This window comes from Triturus cristatus, chromosome 4_1 (genome assembly GCF_964204655.1).
Source record: "Triturus cristatus chromosome 4_1, aTriCri1.1, whole genome shotgun sequence".
NCBI lineage: Eukaryota > Metazoa > Chordata > Amphibia > Caudata > Salamandridae > Triturus > Triturus cristatus.
In genome coordinates this window covers 477846231-477861505 of record NC_140585.1, presented here as the reverse complement: position 1 = coordinate 477861505, position 15275 = coordinate 477846231, and the positions used below count along the sequence as shown (strand labels likewise).

At 40.6% G+C, this 15275-nt stretch overlaps 1 protein-coding gene across 11 annotated transcripts in view; it reads right to left on the bottom strand.

The window, feature by feature from the left end:
* The window catches only part of PIK3C2G (phosphatidylinositol-4-phosphate 3-kinase catalytic subunit type 2 gamma), a 2048585-nt gene that overhangs the window by 260636 nt on the left and 1772674 nt on the right, over positions 1–15275 (bottom strand). For all 11 annotated transcript variants that reach the window (XM_085652678.1, XM_085652687.1, XM_085652677.1 and 8 more), the window contains one exon: positions 4517–4626. In XM_085652678.1, the coding sequence (XP_085508804.1) occupies positions 4517–4626 (110 nt within the window). The remainder of the gene's footprint in view (positions 1–4516; positions 4627–15275) is intronic.

The window sequence follows — 15275 nt, the reverse complement described above, 5'->3', positions numbered from 1 at the left end:
AAAGGAGGACTTGGAACAGGATCAAAAGGATGACTTGGAACAGGATTAAAAGGAGAGCCAATGCCTAAAGGCACAGAAGGCCCTGCATGTGAAGGAAGAAGACCAGAAGGGGGGGGGACACCTTTGTGCGTCTAGGCCCCATGCAGTTGATATCCTTTTTGTGAATTGCTCTTATTCATGCCTCTTATACTGCCAACCCGTGAAATAAAAACATCTCCTCAGCCTATATATAGAACAGGTAAATATTTGTTGACAAGTCAGAGCATACAAGGTGAATAAAAACCTGGGACTGCTAAACTCGGACCTCTGAGGGTAAAATAAATGGTCTGAGGCTGGCACAGTAGTCTGAGGGTAAATCTGAGGGCATAGGAACTAAAACTGGGCAGATGAGTTTAAAGGTGGATGTTTGAAAATGAGTGTGGTCTGTTAAGGATGGCAGTAAGGGTTTGAGAAGCTCAGATGGTAGGGAAAATATTTAATGGTTAACAAAGGGGGTCAGAGGAATTGGGCAATGAGGAAAGGGAAGATAGGGTGATGGAGGCTCCAGATAGGTTTTGTGTCAGATGGCCAAAGGAGGGATTCTGTGTGACCACCAGCTCTTTACGCTGACATTCGATGTATGTGATGTGAGTATGTAGCAAGAGGCAGATTTACTAAGTCGCGCAAAGCAGCAAGACAACTCACCGTAGTGCATTGCAAGGTGGCTTTGCATAGCTTAGTAAATTCCATTTAAGGGCTTGTGTTGCCTAACCTTTCTTTGCCTGACACATGGGCGATGCAAGCCCTTAAGCTATATGCCCCTAAGCATGCAGGAGTAAGGATGAAGTCTTATTTCGTGGACCAGTGAGATGCAGTTTGCATGGCGAAATGGAGAGTAAATACAGCTCCCCTACACAGTACTGGACTGTACTCCTGTGGACAGAGGATGGAGTCCCAGAACTAAAGTGAGGAAGAATAGAGAAAAGGTTATTCCAAAAATTCTGTGAGGTCCTTTTTCGCAAAGGGCTGCTGATTAGTTCCCCCTGAGTGATGGCATAGGTAGATGGTAGAAGTATGGGGTAGGTCACAGGACTATCTCGCTAACAGTGCCAACTATTCTAAACAGGGTTACCCTTTTATTGTGTCTGATGACTACACAGAAAGGCTGATGACAGGCAGGTACTTATATCTCATGTTTCATTGTGTCCTTGTTTTGAAAACTTTTGCTTCGAGCCTGAACTATTGCTACTGCTGTGACAGCCATTACATATCACAAAGTCTGTGTCTGAGCGACAGGCAGAAAGTGATCATTAAAATGTAATACACCCCAAATCAGATCTGAAACCTTAACAGTGCATTCACGTCCTATGTCTTGTTATTAAAGTGGAACTGTGAAATGATCAATCACTAGTCACAAGAATGGAGGTAACAAAATTTCACTGGTTATTCAGTGTCTTATTTCATACAATATTTCTAATAAAGTCAATGAATAGAAATCTCTGTGAGTTTATTTTTTTCTGTGTCTTTGATGCCTGCATGCCTTTTCCAGATTTAATGGGAAAATTCATTCATATTCCAAAGATATTCAGTCCAAATAATTATAGTCATATTCCTTTGCTTTTGGCTTCTTGACAGAATACTTCCTCCAATGGCCTGAAGGACTTTATACCATCTACCCTATTTCGAATAAAACCTGGCTGTAAGGGACATGAAAATAATTATGACCCCATCACACTGGGAGAAAACTCCCAGCATGTGGGACCAGTAGTTTTTGGTTTTGTTTTTCAGAACCACCTCCTGATTTCGGAGTTTGTTTTTGAAAAATTAACAATTTGTTAAAAGTTTGCTAAACGGCCATCATGACTGAATTGTCTTTCAAATGCTTCAAACATAGACAGGAACAGGGACTGGCAATGTAGAGAGTTGTCCACAGGGCCAATAGACAACTTTATTGGAGGATGGAGATCCCTCAGGATGTCGGAGGTATTGTCTTCTGCTATCCTGACAGAGCTAACTCTGATCTCAAAAATCTAAATCAGGCCCATAGTGTTTCTTCTGTCATGACATTGGAATGAACCCTCTCAATTCTACTATGTTGGTCACTTCATAATGGGCCCTATGCAATTGTTACTACTTTAATAAAATCACCCTAAATATTAGATTGCTCTAAGTTATTGGGTGCCTCATTTCTGTTTTTGGGATTTTAGAAATCATTGTTTTCGGGTGACTTAGAATGCACCGATTTGCTGCCAAAAACGGTGTTCTCATAACATGGAGCCTTTTAGTAATCCTATATCTGGCCCTTGTACATTCCCATAGCTTTGTGAGTAAGAGGGAGGATATAGCTTCAGAAGGGTAAACAGCTTTAACTAGTCTTGCAAAGGCTCTAATCATCTATATCATTAGTTACATATGCAGCTAATGTAAAAGAGTAGGAGTATTTGTGGAGTATCAGACAGTTCCATAAAGGGCCTCCAAGTTGCTATGTCTTGTCCCACGGTGTAATGGAATGGGTTTCTGTGCCATGTCTGTCAAAATAATTTGGAAACATCCAAACATTTGGGATCTTTAGACCTATAAGTTAGAACCTAGTTTTAAAACTGAGGCCCTCTTGCCACGAAATCACAAAGTTTGTGACCACAAAATTACTTATCATTATGTACAAAACGCTTTTTTATGATTTTGATATTTCTTTAGGCTAGTGAAGGGACTTTTGCAAATAGGAGGTTTCATGAAGGGGTTTCCTCCCTCCCTTTTCCAATTCAGAAAGAAATTCATTGATGGTTTGTCACTGCATTTGCTGTCACAAACCATTGATGAACTAACAACTCCTGAGTTGGGAAGGTAACTAATTTGCAAAGGGGAAGGGATCCCCTTAGGACAGGATTTTGGCAGTCTTGGGGCGAGGGGTTGAGATTTCCAAAAACTACAGGCAAAACAGGGCAGATTCTCGACTATTTAGACAGCAACCAGGAAAATGGTGACATATTCTGCTATTTGCACGCCTGCCGGAAAAAACTTGCTTAATCTCTCATATTTAATCTGCTGCCGGGTAAATATTTAAGTTTTCCTGTATTTGAACAGTGTCTCTACTATTTATCCAGTGGATGGGTAAAAATGTACGTTTTACTACTTAGCCACCTGCCGGGTAAATAGTGAATTTTTTCAGCTTTTTTCACAGCCATTAGGCAAACAGTGAGGAATCTCTATTTAGCTAGGGACTGGGCAAATAGAGACGTTTCTCTGCTATTTTCATGCCGCGGGCCAAACAATAAATCATTTCTACTATTTGGCCTGTGGCCCTGTAAATAGCAGAAACATTTTACTATTTAACCAGTGGTGGGGTAACTAGCTGCTACCTTTTTAAAATGCAAATTGTTTTCCTAACAGTAAAGATTTTCCAAACATTTTTTATGAGTAAGAAGTGGTTCCACGGGCCCTTGCTTGTTTATCAAAAGTCTTTTTTTAAAACATTCACAAATGGGTAGGGATTCCTATGGGGCCCCTTCCTGTTTGCAAATGGGTTACCACTACCTTTCAGTAGCAAGTAAAATAATATTCAATTGCAACCGGATTTCAATTGCAAAACATTTACACATACGACTACGAATGTCAATTTGCCCCTTCCACATAAACGTGCCCCTTCCACATAGCGATTCAATATGAAAACACAAACCTAACGTATAATTGGAAAATATGGTACTAAATCGAAGGCTGGGCTTGGTGCATACCCAAAGTCAATTTTGAAGCCACAAAGGTAACATTTCTTAGTACATCTGTCCCTTAATGCTGTAACTAACTGTCTTTTATTTCCCTATTTTAATTGTACATGGTATACTGATCCAGGAAGGATTTAAAGCTTAGTTGGGGTTGCTGGGATTAGCAAATGTGACATGCAGGCCACTGCAATTGTCACCGGCAAGTGTTTATCTCACTGACCCATGTGCCTAGCTAAATACTCTTCACCCGCCAAACGTAACTTGAATCCTATTATCCCAAAAAGTGTTGCATAATGTACAATTTTTCATACCAACTTATTTTTCAGACGATGCAAAATAGCGGATAAAATGAGGGGAGTAATATTCAAGCAACACGGTCTCTAAATTCCAAACCATCATGGGTTATACCAGCAATTAAAGCAGAAGAAAGAGGATAATACACAACTAGATCAATATACAAATTACTTTTTAAGATGATGTTTAGTTTACAGCTTAAGCCAGGGATGTTATATACCAAGCACTTAACAAAGATGCTATTATAAGGGTATTGTTATAACCACCTCTTTGGGTTCTCTTTCTTTGCACGTTTGACACAACGTTTTTCTTCCTTCTTTGAAGAAAGCAGATTTTTTGCAGTAGCACTGCCTGAATATTATAGTTCAGCCAGTGAAAAGTGAGTTGATATATAGCATTCATACCAGTTTCCTAAAATAAGTAAGCAAAACTAATTTTGCTAGTGTTCATGGTTTACTTTGTATTAGTTTTGAGGTACAATGCACAGCACTTCAGGACTGCACAGGAGTGCGTACATGTCTTACCTAGTGAAAAAACTTGTTGCTTCAAGGTCAGAGTCGTGAGGACGTAGATTATTATGAACATATTTGAGATCCTGGACGCAGTTGAGTTCAGGTAGACCTGCTTGCAGCATCTGTAGTTGAAAGTGTATTATTGTAAAACCATCTCATAGACTATATGGCAATCACATTTAATCAAGTCACAAAATTTAAAGGCAAAAATGTACTTTCAAGACATCCAGAGGAATTATCAATGTAAAACAAGAAGCAGGTGAGCATACTACATTTGTACAATTTAGTGGGTTGAGACACATTAGCAAACAAAATGTATTGTTTACATGTTTGCACACAGATTCCCAGGTTATGCCTCATTCTGCAGCTTTTTCACCAACATATTCTACCTGCTTCTACATGCATATGTCTAATATTTACCAGGGTAAAAATGGCTGGTAACCACATAGTAATGCATATTTTGGTACAGTAAGCAAAAAAATCCATGTTATTCCCAGTATGGGGAGTGTGGTCATTTTTGCTCCTGATAAAATCTTACCAGTGGATTCAGATTTTATTGGGTGCAATATATATCACATCCGATCAACTCTGGTCCTGGTCAGAGTAAAGCAAGCAGGTGTGTATCTGTGGCAGAAGATTGACCAGCCTCAATATTGTATCTGCATCTTGAGAATGCGAACAATGCCACATAAAAAGGTAAGTGGTCAACTCACAAACTATGCAACCAATTTTAACCTGTGTAACTTTGCACACGTTTAATGACTCCCTAACTCCCCAAAAACAATCAGGAATCACATGTGGGGTTTTCCCTTGCAACACATCCAATTGTTACTTAGTCAGCGTAGAATCTAATGACTGGTTCAAGAGATTGTTCCACAAGCCATATATTAACAAAACCCATGTGGTTCGAATCTAACAAGAGCATGGTCTAGAAAAGGGTTTTCAACAACTTTAGAAACCATAATAAAGCATTATCTTATCCAGTGAAACTTTACTATCTGAACCAATAATTGTCTAAGCACTGAGACTTCGGAAAGACACACACTGGGAGGCCTAGAGGTGAAGCTGGGATGACCAGTCCCAGTGGCTGTTTGGGGCTACGGGGCACCAGCTCCAAGAGAGGCCTGTGAGGGCTGTGCAAACAGAGACAAGGTGTGCACACCTGCGCCATCCAGAAGATGAGGAGCTCTGGCTGGGATTGCAGACAGGGGCAGGCATCGAGGCCCAAGCACACACATGACAAGAGGGGATGGTTAGCAATGGGATAGACCAATTAGAGGGAAAAGGAGGAAGCCAGGTGAGAAAGATCTTTACAAGAAGTGTGAAAGCGTACAGGAACATTTAGACGCGATTGCACCTATTGCACCTCATGCTACGATGAACTAACCAGAGGGAGTGAGCGGGGCTCTGCTGCAATACCGGCGGTGGTAAAATTAAACTAGCATTAGCTGAAGCAACAGGGGTAAGTTAAGGGCAGTGACTCAAACCGACACACTGATATCTAGTGTGTGAAAATCAGTGACCCCACAGCGTGCAACCGGCAGAGTGCAAATACCGAGACAGGAAGATAGCAACACCTGGGTAACTCGAAAGGAAGAAACTTACAGCTCCATGGCATCAGAGGGTGAGATGGCCAGGCACGGAGTGGGGGCAAGGAACAAATGCGGGTGTGTGCACCATCTTGGACCTTTGAACAGCTCACTGTAAGTGGGACGGTGTGGAGGAGCAGGAATCTATTACTGTTACTGAAAAGGCGTGAAGCACGAACACAGAGAACAAATGAAGTAAATTAACAAAAAGCAGCACAGACTCACATTTGAATAAAAAAAGACCACACGAGCTGTGGGAGAAGCTATACCAGAGTCAGATGTGGAGGAACACAGCCAGCCTGCCTGCATGCTGGAAGCCACATTGGCCACAATGCAACAAAGTCTACAATCCTTAGACTTCAAACCTGATCGTTGGAACCTGCGGATGGATAATTTGTCAACCAAGCTAGACAAACAGGCGGCTAGACTAATGGAAGCAGTTCGCCCTTATCCAATCCAAAAATGAAGACTTGGAAGCATGGTCAAGAAGAAACAATATGTGCATTATGGGAGTCCCAAAATCGAAGAACACGGGGAGTCTGGAGATATACATTGAAAACATGCTGAGAGAGTTCTTGGCACAGAGTCCCTGTCTCATCGATCACTTACGCCGAGACCACCTCCAGGGAATTGCACCACAACCAATCATCCCAAGGCTCTTAAACTGCAAAGACGAGATCCTGAGAATAGCCTGGGAAAAAAGGACCTACAACACCAAGGGAACACCCTGCTCTTCTTTCTGGACTTCACAATAGCGATACAGGCGGCAAGAAAGGAATATCTGTCAGTAAAAAAAAGGCCTGCAGAAAGCGGAAGTAACTTATGCCATGCTGTATCCGGCGAGACTGAAGATAACATATAAGGGCAAAGAAAGGTTCTTTCAAACACACCGGGCAGGTATGGACTACGTTGATATGCTTGACCTGCAGGAGAAGGCAATCGTATGACGATTAACTGGCTCTTGGCAGACCTAGCGAAGGAATATGGCCTGGTTCTGTTTTGACCCTAAACTGCATGTAGAATGTTGAACTAATTGACAAGGCCCATTTGGATGCTGAGAACAGATACTGTAGTGGTGAGAGGCCGTTAAGGACAAAGCGCGCACATGCCATGCACATGCAACTGGTTGATAACGGTGCTGATGATCTCCATTGGCTGCGATTGAAAGTAAGAATTACATTCAAAGCCCTAGTTGTTTTTTTCAATCCCCTTCATGGAAAAGGAGCAAGCTATCTCAGCAAACAAAATAGCTGTTACACTTCAACATGGTCCTTAAGTTCTTCTTCCTCTGACCTTGTCTGTACACCCAAAGTTCGTTTGGCTCATATGTAGGGCAGGTCTTTTGGGATCCTGGGCGCAGAGGCATGGAACAAACTGCCTGCTACACTGAGAGCCATCTCAGAACTTTCGATTTTCAAGAAACATCTTAAAACTTGGCTTTTTAAAATGTTGCTGCTTCTCAAGTTTCATGCCACATGCTCTGTCAGCGCCGGGACACTTTTTGAGTAGCTGTTGCGCTATATTAAATGTCCTTCATTCACTCATTCATAGTATTGTTCAATATAGCTGAATAAGTATTAATGTACTAGAATGATATTCGTTGTATGGGATTACTGGGATTCACAGTTAGAACTGCATGCTACCTCGCAGACCCCCTTTCCAAGGTGTAAGTTGGGCCTGTAGCTGCCGCACAGTTGGGTGTACCCCAAATTTGTTTGAAGTTAAATGACACTGATTAGCAGTTCTGAGTTCATGTATCTGCCACGAGTAGCTGTAGATATGTTAATTGGGGGTCTCTTTGGCATGATTGGGATGCTAAAGTGGGGGAGCTGTTAGATTTTATGGTAATTGCCACATGTGATCAGGTGACTCAAAGAAGGTGCATTCCTGACAGACAAAAACAGCACATGGTAATATACATATTATTGATGCACACATGAACAGATATAACCGGCCTGCCCCCATCACAATGGTTACATGGAATATTAGGGGACTGAATGATCCCCACAAAACCATGCAGGTGTTGGCCTACCTTGATAGACATAACATCGCAGTTGTCCTGTTACAGGGGACTCATCTGACCAAAACTACTGAAAATGGTGTGGGGTGTGGTGGGCGGGAGTGAGAGTAGCATCCTCATACTCTTCTTATTCCAGGGGCGTCATGACCCTGATTAAAAGAGGGCTTCCATTTGAAGTTGAATGATCACAAATAGATGATCAGGGCAGGTATGCAATCCTGTTGAGAACACATGCAGCCTCAATATTGAAGAGCCTGGGTTCTACAGAACCATATGGAACAAGCTAAGATCACTACCACAGACGGAAATATTTTGGGATGGAGACCTGAATGTAGCCACAGACTCACGCTGTGACAGGTTCAACATGGTGGTGGGGCAACACAGGCAGGCAGCAAAGGTGATATTGGATAGTATGGAGGAATTCCATATGGTAGATTTGTAGCGACTACATAATCCACATGAGCGAGAATGTACATATATCTCAACTGCACACACCAGCTGGTCTCGACTGGACTAATGGATGTTGACTGGTGGGGCCAGTAATTGGGTGGCAACCATTCAGCACCTTGCCAGGACACTGATGGATGACATCCCAGTGACACTGACTGTAAATGTCCCCACACGCACACCCTCACAATGTATCTGGAGGTTCAACACTGCAGCATTATTAGACCAAACATAGAAAGAAACTATCCGAGTGGCCATAAAAGAATATATGAAGGTGAACAAGGGCTCGGGGTATAATGTGAGTACACTGTGGGAGGCTTTTAAAGCAACCATGAGAGGAATCAGCACTAGTGCAGGTATTTTGAAGGACCTGGGAACACAATCATAGCAACTAGAACTGACACTCCAACAGCTGGAGGCAGAATATGAATAAACACATTGCATGGATATATTAACAAACATAATCCATCTCACAGAATACAATGAGGTTACAGAGAGCAAACTGAAGTGCCCGACACACAGTCACATAACAAGGACATATGGGAAGAGAAGTAGAAGTGGCCATACGCAGGCCAATAAAATACGCATGGAGATCAAAACGCAAGCAGTTATAAAAATTACGTATGACAGTGGGGAAGACTACTATGATATACAGGGAATACTCAAAACATTTGCAAAGGTTTGTGGAAACCTCCATGCAGCCTGTGAGACAGTGGAGACGTCAGAGATAGAAGACTATCTAGAAGATATTGTGATTGCATGGCTGTCGGAGGGGCAGAGAGAGAGTACCTAGCACAGCCTATCACACTTTAAGAGGTGTAGATGCTATAAAGGCTTTACCGAATGGGAAAGCACCGGGACCTGACGGATTCACTAGTAAGGAATATGGGGAACTGGTGAGCCTGTACATCTTAGAGATGTATGAGGACACATACACAGGAAAGATCTTCCTGCCAACACTGTAAGAGGCCATGATAGTGATGCTTTTGAAGCCGGAAAAGGAACCTGTTAAATGCGATTCCTCTCAATCACTCTTGCTCATTAATGGCAAAAATGTTGGCTACTAGGATGCAGCCTCTGCTCCAACCTCTCATATTGCCAGGCCAGTCAGGCTCCATTCCAGCACACTCCACTTCACACAACCTACGAACAATATTTGCACTTCAGCATCAGGTAAATCCAGAGCTGGAGGCAGCAGCAGTATTGTTAGATGCCGCCAAAGCCTTCGACTCGATTGAATGGAGCTACCTATTCACGGTTCTCAAATGGATGAGAATGCCAGGGTGATGATAACTTGGGTAAAACTTCCATATAGAAAAACCAATGTAAAGGATCCGTGTGAATAGACCCATATCAGAATTGATATGGATACACTGTGGCAAAAGACAGGGGTGCCCCCTCCCTTCAATCTTATTTGCAATAGCCCTTTAACCCCTTGCATGTAAGATTAGGCAAAAACATGCGGCTGTGGTGTGTACGTTTCAACAGCGCCCCGTGGACATCTCAGTGTATGCAGACGATATGGTGTTGTATGTCCGCTACCCCAAAATCAATCTATCGCCAATTCTGAGAGAGTACATATCATTTCAGAGACATTCAGTTCTCAGAATGTACACAAAGGTATGAGAGGCAACACAAGAGCGAATTAGCTAATACAGTGTAATACTAGACAGATTGTGTACTCCACACAGGACTTATGAGATTTTCAAATTTTCTCTTTATTTCCTTGATGTTGTCACATTCACAGCCAACGCGTTTCGCCCAAACATGGGCTTCTTCAAGGCAAAGAATCAATCTGTCAAAATGGGTGGCGCAAGGATATTCAGTCACAACAATACAGAAAGTTCACGGCGTATAAAATCTTTGCAAGCTAGTAAGTCATCTATGTAGTGGAATATGCTATAATAGCCGACAATAAAATCTTCCTGTTTTTGAAGTTTCTTAGGCTCGAGTAGTCGAAATGTGTTGAAAGGCCGGTAGACAAACGTAAAGAATGATGAGTAATCCAGAGACAATAGTTTTCTAGAGCAGTTCAATTTTATGAAGCGCGTGTGTCCAATTCTGAATACTGGATTCGTCTGCACAGGTACGAACACCGTCGTGTAGGAGCGGCCCCTACACGACGGTGTTCGTACCTGTGCAGACGAGTGACATGTCCAGGTAGTGCATATGTGCTTAACCTAGCTGCTTATCTTTCAAATTTCTAGTTCTCAGAATGTATTGGAGTAAATCCACGATCCTTCCCTTGACAAATGCTACTACTCCATATCTCTTGGAATACCCCCTAAAATAGAATGAAGAACCGGTTACATACCTGGGAATATGGGTACATAAAGAAACTTATATAGTGATAAGGGAAAATTGCAGGACAGCAATAGGAAAGCTGGACAGATGGAATCAAATGTCGCTTTCACTGGCTGAAAGGATAGCTATCATGAAGATGGTTATTCTGCCCAAGTTCTTATATCTTTTTAACAATATTCCAATTGTAATGCCATCCCACTCCTCCAAAATACTACGTACACATCTGATATACCTAGCATTGGCTGGGTAGCAATCCAGAATTGATTGGGCCACATTGACCTTGCCATATAAACAAGGTGGATTTGCGGCACCTGATCTACATTTGCTTCATCTGTGGTCCTAAGCTCAATATGCACACCTCTGGTTTCACCCACCGCGCTACACACCACACCTCACGGTGGAGATTAAGGATGCATATCTGATCCCCCTGGTTTGCATACTGCCACAGCGAAGCAAAGACATACTGCGCACAGATAGTAACATGCTTCTAAGTATGGTAGAGGCGTGGCATGCTATGGGAACAAGGGAACACAAACTACCAATATTCGCACAGGCGATGCCGATGGCAAATCACCCAGACATTTCAGTATCCCAAAAGCGAGTGGAGCTCTCATTGCTGAAACAGGTGGGCTTAGGGACAATAGGAGACTTGTTCGAAAGGGGCACGTTTCTGGATGCAAATCATCTGATTTGTATTAGAAATGAGACATCACTGATTAGATTCACTTACTGCAGCGTTGGAGCAGCAGTTAGAAAATAATAGCCATCCTTTCCAGAGGAGCCAAACATGATAATGAGATTGTATAAAGCGATGCAAAAAGAGACCATACGGAGTGAGAGTAGGGCACATGGGCATTGGAACCAATCACTAGAATAGCCCTTGACAAGCAAAGAATGGGAATCTTGCTAGGTGCTAACAGAGATGTTAACCCCCAACTGGAACCTTAGAATCATACATTATAAATATCTTCATCAGGTCTACTACACACCTACATGGTTCTACAGGTACGGGCAAGATGTTGAAGGTGTGGGAAGCCAGAGGCAGACTTTCTGCATCTAGCGTGGAGATGTGATCCAGTGAAAAGATTCTGAGAAAATGTGGTGAACATGTTGCATTCTATGACTGAGTGCTTTGTGGAATGTTTGGCCCATGTGTGTTTGTTGGGTATGTTAACAATAAAGCAACCACAGCAGTGCAAATTCGTGGCAGTGGCCTTACTGTTAGCTAAAAGGAGTGTGGCAATACTCTGGGATAGCAAGGTAAAGTCCATGTGCCAAAAGTGGATAATGGATATGGTGTATTGCAGACACACTGCAAAAATATGGGGAGGAGCCACCTACCTCATCGAGACCTAAAGATTTCTGGCACCCACTAACGACGTACCTTCTGGAGCATCCAGAGACTATGGACAAAGGCTGTAGAGACTGTTGTTGAAAAGCAGCTAAAATTGTTGCTTAAACTGGTTGGGGGTGGGAGTTGCGCTTACCACATAATATGTGTAAGGTCTGTCAGAATGTAGACAATATGGTATGACCTTTGTTTTGTTAAGAGATTACTAAATAAAATGCCAACTAAAAAAAAATCTATTTTGCAATTCTGTATTACCACCTACCTCATGAATATTAATGAAGTAGGACGATTTGTGATCCACTGGGAATCACAAACAGTGTTAAACACACTGTAGTACATAGTTGATTGTGATTATCAAATAGCGAATCGAAAAAATTTGCAATTAGGTCATTGCAAACCAGAATCTATGTACATCTGTCCCCACACTTTTGACACTGTTTGCTATTCCTACCGGGTCGTAAATTTCCCTACTTCATTAATATTCATAAGGTAGGTTGCAATTCGTGTCCCCTTGGTAATTGCTAAAATCACAGGTATGGTGACCTTCTGTGGTCATGAGACCACCATCTCTGTTATTGCTTTTAAATAAAATTTTAAGATACAGCCCATTCTCCTTAAAGGAAAACGTGATACTTTAAAAAATAAAATAAAATGAATTTTTTAAGAGTAGGCTGTGGTCTGCGAGACCACTGCCTAATCTTAAAAAATGTTTTTACAACCATTCACAAAAAAGGAAGGGGTCCCTTGGGGACTCCTTCCCATTTACAACTGGGTTACCACTTACTTGAAGTAGGCAGTAAAATGCAAATGTTTAGCAACTGTATTTTGGTCGCAAAACATTCACACATACCACTCAGAGTCATTATTAGGAAGGGGTACCCTTAACATGCCCCTTCCTCATGCAAAATTGCTAACCCATTTTGCGATTCAGTAATAGGTTACCGAATCGCAAAATAGGGGTTGGTAGATAGAAAAAAGCTTTTTTCCAGTGGCAAATGGCCCGATTCTGTCAATCGGGCTATTTGCGATCTCAATCGCTAAACAACACTTGCAATCTGCTCCTCTCACAGATGCAACAATGCCTTACATGTATACTGGTAACTCTTTCTTGCTCTGCTATATGGCATAACTCAGAAACAAATTAAATCATAAGTGCATCACTCTGCTCAGTACAAACAAAATCAATTAACTTCTTACATAGGCCACAGTATAAACTTACACCTTTTAACAAAGCACAATCTATTGAGCAATGATCTACCCATACTTTAAAATCCTTCAGCACCTCATCACTGCTATGAAGAACTATTTAAATGCAATACAAAATGAATATATAATAACTATAAATGATACAATGATACATTTTCAGACACGTTGGGGTTACTATTTTCATTTCTTTAGTATAAAGAATTTCAGTTGTACCTTTTTGAATTTAATACCAATGATGACAAGCAAGTTTATTAATGGAATGAGAACAAAAATGTTTTAATAAAAAAGGTATAACAGTTTGTAAGTAGGCTTGGTTAAGTTTAGTTTAAAAAAAATTCTCATGTATGGGATAAAGCAAACACCACACTTTTTGAAAAGTTTCAAGTTTACAATGAATTCTAATGCTTTTGATGGTTCTAAAAACCACCATGTTTCTAAATCTTTTTATTACGTTTTCCTCATATGAGAACAGAAAAAACTTAAAACAGAAAATACAAGGATTACAGTGCCAGTCAATATATCACAGACAGTAAGTGACAGTTTGTTGAGATAGCATGTGAGAAAATAATTCTAGACACCTTTCCATTCCGTCAACAGCAATTGATCACACCAAGATATCGCCTATAACAATCCAACAATTGCACCTTTACTAAAAAGCACAGTTAGCATTAAAATAGGTTGGAATACTATCTCAATAGGTGGAAGTTTTTTAATGTATTTTCACTAGGTAGATTTATTAGCTCCAAAAAGTCTCTAATGTCTGTTCACATTGTTCAAGCTACTAACAAACAATAATGCCCCTTATAACAATATTGTCATTGTAGAAACAAATCCAACGTTTCTCACACAGCAATAGGAATTTATAAAGCACTTTCACTTTCTGAAATGTAAAGAAAAAAACATTTAATGTAGCAACTTCAAGAAATTGAAAACCTTTCATGTACATGTACTCATCCCATCATTTTAAAATAAAATACTTTTAAAAATAAACTCCCAACATAACAAAATTCCTAGACTTTTGTGAACACATTCTGAAATGTTTAAAATATCTCAGCAATGGTTCACATCTGTTTAGATACAATTAACAAAAAAGAAAAAAATAATCAACATTATCTAATTATGTGTTAAATCATTTTGACTCACAGTTCCAATATAAAAAATCTGGCAATGCTTGTTCATCTTATTCCGTAATAGGAATATTTATTTAGCAAGTCCACCTTTATCTTCCATTTGCAAATAGTTTAAACATAATATTTAACTATTTCTAGCTTGTGGCACATATCTAATAATACATTGTCTCACTAACAACTTCGATGTCTTAAAATGTCCACCCTACAACCTTTTAGCCAACTTAATTGTGAACACAATCGTAAATAAGTGTTTAATCCTTTATGTGATTATATAAACTTTTATATAATTCAAGTAACACGTTTTCACCTATTTCAAGATCTTTCGAAAGTGTTTGATTTAACATATCATATGGGTAAGTGGTCACTGCTGAGGTCTGTTTTGAATAAAGGTATGAAAATCTGCATTCTAACACATTCAGTTTACAATTTCCATTTGTGAGATAGAGTGAGCAGCCACTGACATGGGTAACTGAAATGTTCACTATCACTTTAAAAACACATAGTTGTTACTTATAAATCACAGATATATTAGCTTTCAACATTTAAACTAACAGTTCAGGTATATCCAAAAAACCTCAAAACACTTTTTAAAATAATTAACAAAGAATTTAAATTTATGTTTACCCCCTGTCATTGCTAATTCATTTCGGGGGATACTGGATTAGGTTTTAACCCTTCAAGTATATGTGCCTAAATGTTGTTCACAATTCTAAAACATAGCAAT